The 17,386-nt window shown below is 43.6% G+C and overlaps 1 protein-coding gene across 1 annotated transcript; it reads left to right on the top strand.

Moving 5' to 3' along the window:
• Positions 1–412: 412 nt before the first annotated feature.
• On the top strand, positions 413–974 carry LOC140852354 (uncharacterized). Its single transcript, XM_073245291.1, has 2 exons — positions 413–760; positions 861–974. The coding sequence occupies exons 1-2, from the start codon at positions 479–481 to the stop codon at positions 936–938; spliced, it is 360 nt and encodes a 119-aa protein (XP_073101392.1). The 5' UTR covers positions 413–478; the 3' UTR covers positions 939–974.
• The last annotated feature ends 16,412 nt before the right edge of the window (positions 975–17,386 follow it).

The raw sequence follows: 17,386 nt of genomic DNA on the forward strand, positions 1-17,386 counted from the left end.
TCATACATCGGGTCGAAGAGTTATGCACGACTCCGACAAGAGTTTGTATGTTCCTTAAACTTTCATAATTAACTTTTAATTTTTATGTTGAAATATTTATATAACTAATATCATTATGTATCGTGGACCATGTCTGTATCATGATACTCATATATTTTTTTAAATTATTATAACTGTCTGCTTAAAATTGAAATTATTTGTGTAGGAGGATGAGCATGGGAGGGAACCCGGACAAGTGGAGTTTTACCGGATGACTCATACTCATCAGGATGGTACTTTTGTTCGAGATGAGTCGAGAGATTTATATGTACGGTATTATTAATATTATATTTTTTGCAATGATTTAAATTTAATTTTGTTAGCTATTAATGTATAACTCTTGTTTTCAAAAAAAATACAGGAGAGGGCTACATCTCTCATTGCGGAGCGTAACGACGAGTCCGCAGCATCTACGCAGCAGAGCCGTATCGAGGCCAAGATGTTCACAGAGTTGATGGGACCAGAGCGCTACGGCCGAGTGAGGGGTTATGGAGTAGGAGTCACCCCCACTCAGTTATCTGAGGTTAGTAGATATACGCAGCATGCTGCAGCAGATGCTCAGGATTCACGCGTTCGCAGACTCGAGGCGGAGATACAGGAGATTAGACAGAGTCGTGCCGCTGAGATGGAGGAGATGCAACAGAGCCGTGCCGAGATGCAGGCCATGAGGGGACAGATTGATCGCCTTACATCTTTATTAGAGATGTATGGTCCATCTCAGGTAAACACATATTATTAAATAATATTTTTGTATTAATTTAATGATTTATATAGTTTTATTTATAGATATATAAATCATGCTTTTGATATGTTTCTTGTAGGCTCCTGGCACATCAGGCACCCGTCGAGACAGCGGCACGTTACGTGGAGACAACGACGACCATCCGCCTGCGGATTGACATTATTTTCTTTTTATTATATTTTTATATTTATTTATATTACTCTTGATTGTAATGGATGATTAGTACTTTATTTTTATTTATATAAAATAATATCTTTTGGTTTGGTTAAATTTGCTATTTAAGTTTGCTTTTGGTGTGAATGGTGGTGATTGTACAGGTGTGAATGGTGGTGATTGTACAGGTTTATGTTAGAATAATTGATATAATTTTGTACAGGAATGTATGTATTCTTTTTTTTTTTTTGTATAGAAAATCTGTATTTTTTTTTCTCTTAAAATCTTTAACGACGCTTATAAGCGTCGTTAAAATAATTTTAACGACGCTTATAAGCGTCGTTAAAGACAAAAAAGCCGACGCTTCGAAAAGCGTCTTGGTTGAGTGGAGTCGTTAACGATGCTAAAAAGCGCCGTTAAAATTGAATATTGCGACGCTTTAAAGCATTGTTAAAAATATATTTAACGACGCTTATAAGCGTCGTTAAAACAAGTTTAACGACGCTTATAAGCACCGTTATAATTTAATTTTATGACGCTTTAAAGCGTCGTTAAAAAATAACGACGCTTTTAAAAAGCGTCGGCGCTTTTCATCTCCACTCTTGCATAGGCGACGCTTCGGCGACGCTTTTTGAAGCGTCGTAAAGCTAAATAGCGATGCTTATTAGCGTCGTAAAATAATATTAATAACGTCGTTAATGACTATTTTCGCTGTAGTGTATATTATATATATCCAATATCTTTACTATATGTCATCAATACCAGTGGACCATCTTGTATATATTGGAGAGATAGAGAAGTGTTTACACTAAAAGAACATGATATACATGTTAAAACTTCATTCAATTTAAAAAATCTAATTGACCCAATCATTTATTAACCCACCCACCTTCTACTAATTATTCCACGTGGGACTAAACCTCACACGTGATTCATAACATTATATGGAGTCAATAGTCTCATCTTTTACCAGTTGCTCAACCAGCGAGCCGAATCTTTCTCCAAATTTGTCTGGTGGCTTGTAAGAAGAAGAACATGATCATATTGATGATGAGTGGCATTGAGTGCAAGCTCATCAATTTAATTCACATCCAGCTGAACTAGAATTCACGAGCCCACAGGTCTCCAAGTTTAATCAAATACAGCTTGTATATATACATAAATCAGATGGGTTCCAATGCAAACATTTGAACAGGTCTTGGTTGCAAGTGGGCATTCTCTCCAATGCCACATCCTTGCTCATCTAGGCCCGCTTGAAGTTCCAAAGCAACCATACTTGGACGTAGGGATGTACACAAAGCAGGTTGGCTTTTGCGTAGGTGATGTGAGGCTCGCTCTTAGCCTGGCTTGCGTTAGAACATAACATAAAAAAATTTTGAGAAGACTTAAAAAACTAAATAAACTAATAAACTTTATTACAATAAAATTATAATAGTTTTATAGAATAATAAAAAATAAAAATAATCAAATCTGGAAGCATGTTGGATACTGTTTTAAGACATATTTACATCTCTCATGTAGGAATATCCAGAAAAATCATTCCAAAATACGGTCGGGATCCTCTACCTATAAGTACGATCATGGAGGAGATTGATGAAGACTCTTTTAGTATCCAAAAAAAAAGAAGAAGCATTGTAATAGAAAAAAAGTATTAGAGAAAGCTTAGAAAGAAGAAGAAGGGAAGACTCTTGGATGGTTTAAAAGATTAGGTCCCAAAAAGATCTTTTTATAACCAACTAATATAATCATTTATGACCGTTTGTGACCGTTGAGAATTTTATTAATCCATTAAGATCTTTAATAAAAAATCTAACGGTCAGAATATTAATACAGAGTCCTATGGTTATACAATAAAAATGAGATGAAATACATATGGTCATTGATAATTAGAAACCTGACGATCAGAAATTAAAATCATGATAATAAAAAAATTAAAATATTTAAATGATAAAATTAAAATACTTGAAAGGGTATTATATGAAAATTTTGAGTTTTCCTCCAATAGCATATGCTCTATCGAACATACTAGGCTCAAGCTTAGCCCTAGCTGAAACTAGATTATCCATATAAAACTCACAAACCACTACCCTAATGTCACCCCTTTGATCCAAGATCGTAAGCCAAGCATCACAGCAATTGCTCATACTCATGAAGAACTTTCTTCATAAATATGTAAGGTATCTTATCTCTATATCATAAAATAAATAATAGAATAACTAATCAATAAATTAAGTTCAAAATTCAACTAACTAAAATTCAACTTTAATATTTCATAAAATTTAAAAATATTCAAAAGGCCTTACATCAAGTTCAATAAACTTTCTGGTCTAAAACAAAAGTATCAAAGGTTTACTTCCAATCACTCTATCTTAGTTCTTTAGATATGTAAAAATAGTAAACTATAAAATAATGAGCTAGACCATCCAATAAATAATGAATACTTTAATTAGATTAAATTAGATAATAAAATAAATAATTATTTATAGAAAGTAAGTATATAGATTCACTAGTTCAAAATCAGATTTTAATCTACGACATTATCAAAATATTATTTCTATCATATGCAATCTTTTTCAAAATTCAAGTTTCATTCATGAATTTATTTTCTTTCAAAAATATCATACTCATCCCATCAATCATGAGCTATGACCACATTAATTTTTTCTATGATTGGTTCATAATATCACATATCATCTTACGATGAGCTGTGTATCATCTTGTAGTATGCTGCGTATGATCTTGCAGTGAAGTCCTTAGAAACTATAAATCTGTTAATGGTACGTGTCATATATTTGCTTATAACATAAACCTTCAATACTAATCAAATGAAAACATATTAATCCTAATTGATGCAGTCCTCAGCATAGCTAGATTGAGATTTCGAGTCTTCTTGAATCAAAATTTTTTTATTAATCATATTTCATATTTCAATTCAAACTTAATCAAGCATAATGCATAAAAAAATTGATACTTTCAATTATACATCATCATGATATTTCAAAATAAAATATATTTAATGATAAAACATTATTCATCAAATTCAAACATCATAAATAATATGATTCAAAAATTATTAATATAATAGTTTTATAATTTACTGATAAATCTAAAAAAATGAAGTATTACTTATCTCATATATATTCTGATAAATTCAAATAATTTTAAAAATTTTATTTCAAATCTTCAAATAAATAAATCATATTATAGAATTCACTGCTGGACATCTTCTTATCAAGACGATTACACTTCTACACAAATCAAGTCCAATAATTAGAATAGATATGAATAATATGAATAATTATGAAAGGATAGAGTGATGGATAGTCATATCCAATAGTCTGAATTGGTCCGATCATTATTACTTCATCCAGTCAAAATCAGGTTAGGAGATAGGTCGTTTAATAGAGATCGAGGGTGATTAAATCAGCAATATCTAATAACAACCAAAATGGAAGCCAATATATTGTTTAGTAATTAAGGATCAATTCAATTAAATAACTTTATTCAATTAGAATCACTTAAAATATAAAGATTCAATAAAAACCAACAAAGGCTAGATCTTATGATGCTCAACAAAGACTCATAAATATACTATCCGACCAACAAGATGATTCAAAGTTTGTCCATCAGATCAATATGGATTCAAAGCGACAAGACTAGAGATCCTTAATTGGATTCATAAAAAAATTAATAAAATAGAATAAGATTGATTAGATGACATTGTGTAGCATCCCGATTAGTTCGAGCAAGATGATTTCATCAAATCATGATTAAACTAGTGTTGGTGCAGAATTCCACCGACGCCGAAGAAGCTGGAGTTGAGATGACCGCGGCTGCCGTCGGGACCTGCAAGGGAAGTCTAAACCGAAGTTGGGGGTGCTCCGACAAGACCCTCCAACACTCAAGTCAGTACTCTGCTTCAACAGAAATGGAGCGCTCAAATGAGATTTTGACAGAGTTTCGAGATAGAATTTAGAGCTTAGAGAAGAATGTATCTGAGGGTCCCTTTTTATAGATGGAGAGCGTAACTGATTGACAGCGACGTCTGTAACCACCTGGTAGTGGACCATTCGGGACCACGCAGAGTTTGTTATGGAGAGTAGTGACGTCAGGGGGCCGTTCAGGGCCATATGGAGTTTGTTACGGAGAGTAGTGGCGTTAGGGGGTCATTCAGGGCCACGTGGAGTTTGTTATGGAGAGTGGAGTGGTGTCTGTTGTCGTGACTTGCTAGAGAGTTTAGGCTTGACGGCTGAAGCTCGGCTGGGATGTCTGATGGAGCAGAATGGTTCTCTATCTCTGCAATCTAAGAGAAGCTCGGATGTCTCCGAGGTTGCTGACGAATCCACTGTTGTCGGATGCCTTGGGCGTTGATTGGGTGCTGATATTGCAGGCAAAAATCATCCACTGTAGAAGCTCGGATGGAGACTTTCTGTTGGAGAAGTCCGATAAGAGTCCAGTTGCTAAGAGAGTCCGTCTGGAATTTGCCTGATGTAGAAGCTCGTCTATAGATTGCCCACCGGAGAGGTCCAGTTTCATGAGGAATCCGGTAGAGGGTCGTCCGACAGTGGAGTTTGGATGGCGCTGTGGAGGTTCGTCCGCTGGAGGAGTCTTGAGGACACTGGGGAAGGTCAAACGTTGGAGAAGTCCGAGATTCAATTCTGTCGTAGAAGTTCGGACGGAGTCCGGCTCTTGTAAGAGGCTAAAAAGAGGTCGCTTATTGTAGAAGCTCGATCGAAGATTGGTTGTCGTGGAAGCTCAGATAGAGATTTCTTATTGTAGAAGCTCAGAGTAGTGACCTGACTGGTGGAGCCTGTCCCGTTGTAGAAGCTCGTCTGTGATCCATCCACTGTAGGAGCTCGACTGGGATCCAGCTATGTAGGAGCTCGGATGAAGCCCACTTGCAATAGAAGTTCGGAGTAGAGATCTGACTGATGGAGCCCTTTCGTTGTTGAAATTCATCTGGGATCCATCCACTATAGGAGTTCGGCTGGGATCCGACTCTCGTAGGAGCTTGGATGGAATCCGGAAGGTAGTCGACCACCGTAGAAACTTGGATAGAGTCTGATTACTGTAGAAATTCTACTGTTGGAGAAGCTCGGACATTGATGAAGTCCGAAAGAAGTTCGGAGTAGAGTCGTCCGTGGTCGGAAGAAGTCTGAAAGAGATTCAGAGAATAGTCGATCACTGTAGAAAATCGACTGATAGTGAAGCTCAACAAGCGTTTGGAGCAGCCCGGTAGATGAATGGAGGAGCTCATTATCGGAGAAGCCCGGATGGCATTATGGAAGCTCGGACGGTCGAGGGAGTTCAGAAAGATGCCACACAAGGTCGGAAGTCGGAAAAGCCTTGGAAGGGTCGGCCTTTTACAAACTTCAGCTGGGGGTATCTTATACCCAACACTAGTCCCCCTACTTTTGAGTTCGGATTTCGAATAAAGTACAGAGAAATTTTTATAGCCGAAGTTGCCTCTCTTGATTTTCACACTCGGTTGCTTTCAAATATTTTGGCATTTGGCGCGTTGGTGCCGGAGCCTTTTCAAATCGAAGCGATCCGAAAAGATTTTTTCAGAATTCTCGCTGGAGTGTTGCTCTAAGTATGGCACAATAATGACTCTGTCAGCTGTCAGTCACTTTCAGCCGCTTGCCATGGTGAGTGGGACATGCGGCGAGTGTAGGTCAACCAGAGGAGATCCGCAATCATTACTGCATCAGGCCCTGTTGCCTATTTAAACCCGCTCCCTTCTTCCAGGGATTTCACTTTGCCTGAGAGTCCTGTTGGTGCCCTTCTTCTTCCCCGAGAGTTCCATCCCTCTCGACCTTAGGCATTCTTCGAGTCGATCTCCATCTCTGCATCTCTGCACCTCTCAGACCAGCCTAGGTTAGCTCCAGAACTCTTCTTCTTTCGCAGCTCTATTTCTAAACTGTGCCGATCTTCTTTCGTTGCCAATATGGATGCGGACGTGGCTCAGATGTTAGCCAAGAGTCTCAAGGCCCACAAGAGGAAAGGCGCTGGAACATCTAGGTTGGCGAAGAAGGCGAGGGTAGAGGAGACAGATCCGATCGTGCTTCGCCTTGATCGCCCAGAGCCCGCACTTGTGGTACATCTTCGACCGTGAGTACTTCCTGATCCCGTGGAAGGAGGAAGCAGAAGGGAGACTGAGAGAATAAGTCAGGTACTTAAAGCAATCCTCGATGATGGCTGGAATCGAGAGTTCAAAGTCTGAAGAAGCCAAGCTTCCTTAGAGCTTCTTTTACCTTTTGTTCTTCTATGTATTCTTTTTTTTTCTTGTCATTTTTCTTTTTTGACCTTCAAAGGCTTTGTAATGTACACTTCACTAATGAAATGAAAATAAAATTTTTCATTATCTTATCCATTCTTGCATTAGGTTGTCGTTTACCGAGCTTCTTTTGTCTTTTGTCTTGCTCGAGGTCGACGTTGTTTGAAGGTTCCTGATCATCGTCGTATTGATTTGCCCTTTTTGTTCATGACCATAGGTCTTTTCGAGGCCATTTGAGTTTGACGCTTCCTCCTGATGCTCAAGCTTGGAGGTCCGAACTTCTCGTAACCTTGAGGAAGTCGATTTTTTTTCGACCTGTGTTGAGTTCTCTCTTAGAGACTGAGAGTTTTTGATAAGAGTCTCCTTCCTCGTTGAGACGAGGTCCCTTGTGTCTTTGATGCAGCTTGTTTTTCCCTTATCACTGATGTAGTTCGTCGCTTTTCCTTTTTATGTCCTTTCTTTTTTTATATTTGGGCGAGGATTTTTCCTCTGCTCTTAGCGGGGTTGTAGGGATGTAGAGGAGCCATTGAGGAGGCTTTTCTCCTTATCCGATCTTGAATGACCAGGTCTTCGTTTGTGTCAAGATGAAGTTCTCCTCCTGTTTCCGACACAGTCAATTTCAGCTCATGCTAGGATGAGATTTTTCTCCTATTCCTAACAGGGCTGTGGAGGCACGTAAGGGCCGTTGCAAGGGCCTCTCCCCCCATCCAATCTCTAAATAATCGGACCTTTGACTTTGCTCATGTTAGGATGAGGTTCTCCTCCTATTCCTAACATGGCTGTGGGGACACATAAGGGCCGTTGTAAGGGCCTCTCCTCCCATCCGGTCTTTAAATAATCGGACCTTCGACTTTGCTCATGTTAGGACAAGGTTCTTCTCCTGTTCTTAACATGGCTGTGGGGGCACATAAGGGCCGTTGTAAGGGCCTCTCCCCCCATCCGATCTTTAAATAATCGGGCCTTCGACTTTGCTCATGTTAGAACGAGGTTCTCCTCCTGTTCCTAATATGGCTGTGGGGGCACATAAGGGCTGTTATAAGGGCCTCTCCCCCCATCCGGTCTTTAAATAATCGGGCCTTCAACTTTGCTCATGTTAAGATGAGGTTCTCCTCCTATTTCTAATATGGCTGTGGGGGCACATAAGGGCCATTGTAAAGGCCTCTCCCCCATCCGGTCTTTAAATAATCGGACCTTCGACTTTGCTCGTGTTAGGACAAGGTTCTCCTCCTGTTCCTAATACGCTTAGTTTCGATTGTCGGAAGGAGCTACTCCCTGTCGTTATGAGCTCATACCAAAAGAGAAGATATGCGAATATGGAAAAAACTTTTATTTAAGGTAAAGTTATCGATAGTACATTCATAGATTTTTCGAATTTCATGGTCGCGGAAGGTCTGCTCCTTCGAGCTTTTTCAAATAGTATGTTTCGGGCCGAACCACCTCCCTGACTTCATATGGGTCTTCCCAGTTAGGGGCGAGTTTTTCTTGATTCTGAGATTGTGAGACAGCGGCTCGTCGAAGTACTAAGTCCCCCGCTCTGAAGGCTTTGCTCTTGACCCGGGAGTTGTAGTAGCGGGCCACTTTCTGCTTGTAGGCGGCCATCCGAACTTGAGCTATCTCCCACTTTTCTTCTAATAAGTCGAGGTTGGCTTTGAGATCCTGTGAGTTGCACTGCTCATTGAATGCCACAACTCGTGCCGACGGGAGTTTGAGTTCGATCGGGATCACGACTTCTGTTCCGAAGGCTAAGGCAAAGGGGGTCTCCTCTGTGGGCAGTTTTTGGGTAGTTCGGTATGCTCATAACATATGATAAAGCTCATCTGCCCAAGTTTTCTTTGCTCTTTCAAGTCTCGCCTTGATTCCTTACAGTAGAGTCTTGTTAGTAACCTCGGCTTCACCATTTGCTTGCGGCTTGGCTACTGACGTGAAGTTATGGAAGATGTTTAAGTCTTCACAAAATTCAGCAAACCTTGTCCCAGCAAATTATCGCCCATTATCAGTAATGAGAGTTCTGGGTAGGCCGAACCTACAGACAATTGACTTCCAAACGAAGTCCTACACCTTAGCTTCTGTAATTTTTATCAAAGATTCAGCTTCGACCTACTTGGTGAAGTAGTCAATTACCACCAGGAGAAACTTTCGCTGCCCGGATGCCATGAAAAAAGGTCTGAGGATATCCATCCTCCATTGTGCAAACGGCCATGGAGAACTCAAGCGTGTAAGTTCGGAGGTGAGTTGCCTTTGGATATTTGCATATCTTTGACACCAATCACACCTTCTGACATATTCGATAGAGTCGTGGTGCATGGTAGGCCAGTAATAGCCTTGTCGAAGCAGCTTGTGGGATAAAGATCTGGCCCCCAAGTGACTTCTGCAGATTCCCTCATGTACCTCCCACAAGGTGAAGTCGGCCTCAGAAGGTCGGAGATATTTCAAAAGGGACAATGAGTACGACCTCTTGTACAACTTGCCTTCATAAAGAATATATCAGGAGGCCTGGTTCCTAAGCTTCTGAGCTTCTTTTGCATCAGGAGGAAGAACCCCGTCCTTGAGGTATGCAACCAGTGGGTCAATCCAGCTGGGTTCATGGTTGATCTCCATCACAAACTGTGGTTCTTCCGTACTTGGGCACTTCAGAACCTCGAAGAAGACTTCCTTGGGCAGTTCAGCTGGAGCCAGTGAGCCAACTTGGAGAGAAGGTCGGCCCTGGTATTTTCTGCTCTTGAAATCTGCTTGATGCCAAAGCCACCGAAGGCAGGGACGATCTCTTTCACCTTTTCGAGGTACTTGGCCATACTGTCCTCCCGAGCTTCACAGTTTTCGTTGACTTGTCCCACCACCAATTGGGAGTCACTGTAGACTTGGAGCCGATCTACTTCTAACTCTTTGACGATCCTCAATCCTGCAATCAGAGCTTCATATTCTGCTCCATTATTTATCGCAGAAAATTCGAAGCGCAGTGCCTACTCCGCAATAATTTCTTCTGGATTAACCAAGATCAGGCCCGCACTTGCGCTTGACATGTTGGAGGAACCATCCACGTAGAGAGCCCAAAAACCATCAGGGAGATCCATTCTTTCTTCAGGAGAATTCGACTGGAGCCCTGAGTTGTCGGCTTCACCTTGTTCAAGTTCGGTCTCTTTCGAAATAGTGCACTCCACTATGAAGTCTGCTAATATCTGGGCTTTAATCATCGACCGAGGTTGATAATTGATGTCGAACTCCGTGAGCTCGACTGTCCATTTCGTTATCCTTCCGGAAGCATCCACTCGATGCAGAACTGCCTTGATCGGTTGGTCGGTGAGCAATGTTATGGTGTGCTCTTGAAAGTAAGGTCGGAGCCTTCGAGCTGCAATCAACAAGACGTAAGTTAGTTTCTCTAACTTAGTATACCTGATTTTGGTGTCTCTCAATACTCGACTGATGTAGTAGATCGATCATTGAATTTTTGCTTCTTCCTTAACCAGGACTGCTGCAAGAGCCACAGGGGAGACCGCCAGGTACAGGAATAACTCCTCTCCAGGTTCGGGCTTTGTCAATAGCGGGGGTGAGCCGAGGTAGCTCTTTAATTTTTTGAATACTTGCTGACATTCAATGGTCCAATAGAAGTTCTTCGACTGCTTGAGGGTCTGAAAGAAAGGCAGGCATCGTTCGGCCGACCTTGAGACAAAGCGATTCAGAGCCGCTACTCTCCCAGTAAGGTGCTAAACTTCCTTTATTGACTTCGGGATGGTCATTTCCTGGATGGCACGAATCTTTTTTGGATTTGCTTCGATCCCACGCTCTGATACCATAAAGCCCAAGAATTTTTCTGAGGTTACTCCAAAAGCGCACTTAGCTGGGTTTAGCTTCATCTTATATTTTCAGAGGATGCTGAAGGTCTCCTCAAGGTCGGCGACATAGTTCATTGAGGATTTGCTTTTTACGAGCATATCATCCACGAAGACCTCCATGTTGCGGCCAATCTGCTTCTTGAAGATCTTGTTCACCAGCCGTTGATAGGTCGCCCCTGTATTTTTGAGTCCAAAAGGTATGACCCTGTAACAATAAAGGCCACGGTTAGTAATAAAAGCAGTTTTTTCTTCATCTTCTGACGCCATCCTGATTTGATTGTAGTCAGAGAATGCATCCATGAAAGTGAGAAGCTCGTAGCCCGAGGTTGCATCCACTAGTTGGTCGATTCTGGACAGTGGATAATTATTCTTCGGGCAGGCTTTATTCAGCTTTTTGAAGTCTATACACATCCTCCACTTGCCGTTCGCCTTCTTAACTAGAACCACATTGGAGACTCAGTTTGGATAGTTGACTTCTCTGATGAACCTGACTTTTAGGAGTTTTTCAACTTCCTCAGCTATTGCCATCTGTCTTTCCGGTGCATGACTTCAGATTTTTTTCTTCATCGATCGATATTTGGGATCAACAGCTAGACGGTGTTTCATGACTTCAGCATCAATCCCTGGCATGTCTGTCGGAACCCAAGCGAAAACATCCGCATTCTTTTGTAGAAAATTGATAAGCTGTGTCCGCACCTCTTTCCCTAGGTTGGAGCCGATCTTCACCATGTTGTGATCCAGGTGGTGTGCCCAAGGCCCAGGGGACCAAGGCTAAGGCCAAAGTCCATCATTCATGAGGGATTCATGGAGGCTCTAGGGCTAGTTGGGTCCTAGGTTCAAAGGCTGTGGGCCTTTCGGATTCTTGAGGTCTAGGTTATGTAGGCCTCAAGGGACCAACTCTTTATGGGCCAGGTCTGGGCCCAGGATAGGTGAGATTAGGTCGAGTCATGGGTGTACATGGGCTTGGGTTAACCTAATCTCCCATAGAGTTGGTCAAGGGAGTTTTGGGTTTGGGTCACTTGACCCTGTGTTTATATATACATGTACTGTGTATAGGTTTGAGGAAGCCAAGAAAATACAGAACTCTTTCTCCCAAGTCTCTCTCTCTCTTCTCTCTCTCTCTCCAGCCATTCTCCACACCCCAGGAACAAGAAACCCTAAAGTTTCTTGCCGCCAGGTCCATAAAAGGAAAGAAAAGCAAGGAGGCGCTAGCCCCTTCCCCCTTGCAGCCACCGACTCTCTCTCTTCTCCCTCTCTTGAAGCCATCCAAACATCAGGTCTAGGATCTGGAATCTCTTGAGAAGAGGTTGGTACAAGTTTCTCTCAGATTTGGAGTTGATCTAAGGTCGTTTGAGGTGCGGGTGAGATCTCCATCAACAGATCTACAGGAAAGGCTGCAGCAGGACAGATCTGTAAGGTCTGGTTCTATCTACCTTTTTCTCTATCTAGAACACCCCAATTCGAGATCTATGAATTGGAAGACCTCGGTCCAGGTCTGATCTAGTTGGGTACCAGATCTTGAATTTTTTAGAGGTGATTTCAGAGGTGTTCTTCATCACTACACACCACACAGGTCTTGGTTTGTGACATACACCAAGACAGATGAGGGATCAGTGACTCTAGGCGACAATCATTCTTGCAAGGTGGCTGGGATAGGGATAGTCAGGGTAAGGATGTTTGATGGGATTGTGAGGATATTGACAAATGTAAAGCACATCCCAGAGCTGGAAAAGAATCTGGTGTCACTTGGCTACTTGGAGCGCAGTGGATACAGCTTCAGCAGTAGGGCTAGAAGCGGAGTACTGAACATCTCCAATGGAGCTATGGTAGTGATGAGAGGCAGGAGGTTGGACAATAACCTCTATCGCATGGAGGGATCTGTGGTGATTGGAGAGTCTGATGCAGCAGCTGCAGCACAGGACCAGCAGGGAGCTTACAGGATGTGGCACTACCGCCTAGGCCACATGGGTGACAAGGGGCTGAGAGAGTTGAGCAGGAGATGACTCATCTCTGATCTGGAGGATGGTGCTACAGGGGAGATCTGTGAACCTTGCCAGATGAAAAAGCAGAGGAGAGTTCAGTTCAACATTAGTACAGCCCGCAGCGCAGTCCCTCTGGAGTTAGTACACACGGATGTGTGGGGACCAGCCCCAGTTTTAGCTAGGAATGGGGCCAGATACTTCATGACCCTGATTGATGATTTCTCAAGAAAACTCTGGATTTACTTTATGAGAGAGAAGTCTGAGGTCTTCACCAAGTTCAAGATCTGGAGAGCTGAGGTGGAGAAGAAGCAGGGGAGGAGCGTGAAGTGTCTGAGGTCAGACAATGGTGGGAAGTACACCAGCAGAGAGTTCCAGGACTACTGTGAGGAGTGTGGGATCAGGATACACCTCTCAGTTAAGGGGACACCACAGTAGAATGGGGTGGCCGAGAGGATGAACAAAATACTTTTGAAAAAGGCACGATGCATGAGGCTGCAGGCAGGGCTTCCAAAGGAGTTCTGGGTTGACACAGTAGACGCAGCGGGTTACTTGGTCAATCGGTCACCTCACACCAGGTTGGATGGCAAGCTTCCAGAGGAGGTGTGGTCTGGGAGGATAGTTGGGCTGGGCCATCTATGGGTATTTGGGTGCACGGCCTATGTGCACATTGGAGCTGGTGAGCGGAGCAAGCTAGACGCCAGATCATGCAAGGCGGTGTTTCTAGGCTATCCACGAGGAGTCAAGGGATACAGGCTGTGGGATCCTTTGGAAAAGAAGGTCATCATTAGTCAGGATGTGACTGTTGATGAGGAGTCAGTCCTACGGAGGTGAGCAGGCATGGAAGAGCAGCAGGAGCAGGAGGAGGTCCAGCAGGGCGCTGTTGGACAGCTAACCTCTTTGATTTTGCCTCTTGCAGGTACTACTGGAGGACATGATATTCAGGTAGAGCACCTACCCAAGATGTCTCCACAGGTGGAGAGGACTCGAATGGATGATCGAGGCGGAGAGGTCCAGCAGGAGCGAGCTGGACCGAGGACTGATATTGGTGTTGCCCTACACAAGCCCAAGAGGACCATCAGGCAACCGGACCGATATGGCTTCGAGGAGACGCTGTCATATGCCCTAGTGACAGTGAATGGAGACCCATATATATATCAGGAGGCTATTGAGAGTAAGGACAGAGAGTGGTGGGTCCAGACGATGTCCGAGGAGATGCAGTCTCTCCACAAGAACCAGACGTGGTGATTGGTGCAGTTGCCACAGGAAAAGAGGCCCATTGGCTGCAAATGGATCTACAGTCACAAGGAAGGGCCTTCAGAGTAGGGAGGTATCAGATTCAAGGCGAGGTTAGTGGCCAAGGGATACTCCCAGAAGGAAGACATCGACTTTAGCGAGGTCTTCTCTCCCGTCGTCAGACATACTTCCATCAGAGTGTTGCTGAGCATTATAACAGCTCAGGATTTAGAGCTAGAGCAGATGGATGTCAAGACGGCGTTCCTCCATGGGTATTTGGAGGAGAGGATTTACATGGAGCAGCCACCTGATTTCAGGGATCCAGGATCAGAGGGAAAGATTTGTTTGTTGCAGAAGTCACTGTACGGGCTGAAGCAGTCACCGAGGCAATGGTACAAGTAGTTCGACTCCTATGTGCGCAGCATTGGACTTTCCAGGTGTGAGTTTGATCTCTGTGTTTATGTTCAGTCTCTTGAGGATGGTTCTAGGTTATTCCTACTCTTGTATGTAGATGACATGCTTATAGCATGCAAGAGTAGGAAGGTTGTGCAGGATCTGAAGGCATCCTTATCTCGGGAGTTTGAGATGAAAGATTTGGGCCCTGCAAGGAAGATCCTAGGCATGGAGATTTTCAGAGACCAAGCCAGGAGGGTTCTGCATCTATCTCAGGGGGGCTACATACAGAAGATCTTAGAGAGGTTCAGGATGAAGGGAGCAAAGCCGGCGGAGCTACCACTTGCCGGTCACTTCAAACTCTCGAAGATCATGACACCACAGACTGAGATGGAGGCTCAGGAGATGGAGAAAGTTCCTTATGCTTCAGGAGTTGAGAGCTTGATGTATGCGATGGTCTGTTGTAGGCAGACATCGCTCATGCAGTGAGTCAGGTTAGCAGGTTCATGGCGCAGCCTGGCAGGGAGCACTAGAGACTCTGAAGTGGATATTCAGATACCTGGCGGGTTTAGTTAGAGTTGGCATCTGCTACGGACAGCGAGGAGGTACAGTGGGATACTCTGACATGTCCAGGGAGGCTTAGGGGCTGATTGGCGGTTATGTAGATGCAAACTTCGGTGGAGATGTGGATACCCGGAGGTCTACGACAGGCTTCATCTTTAGCCTGTATGGAGGTCTTATTTCTTGGAGATCGTGTTTGCAGCCTATCACGGCTCTATCCACTACAGAGGCAGAGTACATCGGGCTGACAGAAGCAGCTAAGGAGGTAATTTAGCTGAAGGGTTTATTGATGGAGATGGGCCTTACTTAGGAGGCCATTAGAGTGCACTGTGACAGTCAGAGTGCACTTCTATTAGCACAGAACTCAATCTATCATGCAAGGACAAAGCACATCGACATTCGATATCGTCGGATCAGAGAGCTTGTGGAGGATGGCGAGGTGGAGCTGGTAAAGGTACACACCAAGGAGAACCCAGCTGATGCACTTACGAAGGTACTTCCATGGGACAGCTTTCAGAGATGTGTTGAGCTGATTCAGCTGATGGACAGAGTGGAGCTGGTTGAGGCCTTGGAACACCAAGGTGGAGATTGTTGTGATCCAGGTGGTGTGCCCAAGGCCCAGGGGACCAAGGCTAAGGCCAAGGTCCATCATTCATGAGGGATTCATGGAGGTTCTAGGGCTAGTTGGGTCCTAGGTTGAAAGGCTGTGGGCCTTTCGGGTTCTTGAGGTCTAGGTTATGTGGGCCTCAAGGGACCAACTCTTTATGAGCCAGGTCTGGGCGCAAGATAGGTGAGATTAGGTCGAGTCATGGGTGTACATGGGCTTGGGTTAACCTAATCTCCCATAGAGTTGGTCAAGGGAGTTTTGGGTTTAGGTCACTTGACCCTGTGTTTATATATATATGTACTGTGTATAGGTTTGAGGAAGCCAAAAAAATACAGAACTCTTTCTCCCAAGTCTCTCTCTCTCTTCTCCCTCTCTCTCCAGCCATTCTCCACACCCCAGGAGCAAGAAACCCTAGGGTTTCTTGCCACCAGGTCCATAAAAGGAAAGAAAAGCAAGGAGGTGCTAGCCCCTTTCCCCTTGCAGCCGTCGACTCTCTCTCTTCTCCCTCTCTTGTAGCCATCCAAACATTAGGTCCAGGACTTGGAATCTCTTGAGAAGAGGTTGGTATATGTTTCTCTCATATCTGAAGTTGATCTGAGGTCGTTTGAGGTACGGATGAGATCTCCATCAACAGATCTATAGGAAAGGCTGCAGCAGGACAGATCTGTAAGGTCTGGTTCTATCTACCTTATTCCCTATCTAGAATATCCCAATTTGAGATCTATGAATTAAAAGATCTCGGTCTAGGTCTGATCTAGTTGGGTACCAGATCTTGAATTTTTTAGAGGTGATTTCAGAGGCATTCTTCATCTGGAACGAAAGGCTGCCGAAGAGGACAGCAACCACGCTGATTTCGTCAAGGGCCTTCAATCGAGTCCAGAAGTCTCCAGATTTGTTCGTTGCTGGGTCTGCTGCACCCAAGGTCCGTGGGAGGAGCCGGGATCATGCTCCAACACATCATGTGCTCTTCATTCCCATCATTCAAAGGAATTGAGACAAGATCTTCCATTGGCTCACCCCGTTCTTCAGCAAGATCATCACGGGTGTCCAATCCATCAACTGGGCAGGGGTCAGGCTGACAATTTCTTTGTAGGGCTATATTATAGCAGTGTCTTGCTAGGACTTGATCTCCTCTGACCTCTCTGACTCCTTGGCTAGTAGAAAATTTGAGCTTCAAGTGGTAGGTCGACACCACAGCTCGGAGGGCGTTGAGGTCAGGTTGGTCGAGTATTACATTGTAGGCAGACGGTGCCCTTACTACCAGAAAATCCACCTGCACTCTTGATTGATTTGGGTACCGGCCTGCAACCACGGTTAAAGTTATTACCCCTTTCACTGGTACAGCATCGCCAGTGAACCCTACCAACGAGGAGTTTATCGGCCCCAATCGACCATCCAGAATGGACATTTTCGAGAATGCATCGTAAAACAGAATATCGATCGAGCTTCCACTATCAACAAGAATACGGCGTACATCATAGTCAGTAATATTTAAAGAAACTACAACCACATCATTATGTGGGAATTGAATCTCCCGGGCATCTTCTTCCGTAAAGGTTATAGACTCTT

Source organism: Elaeis guineensis, chromosome 11, assembly GCF_000442705.2.
Source record: "Elaeis guineensis isolate ETL-2024a chromosome 11, EG11, whole genome shotgun sequence".
Taxonomy (NCBI): Eukaryota; Viridiplantae; Streptophyta; class Magnoliopsida; order Arecales; family Arecaceae; genus Elaeis; species Elaeis guineensis.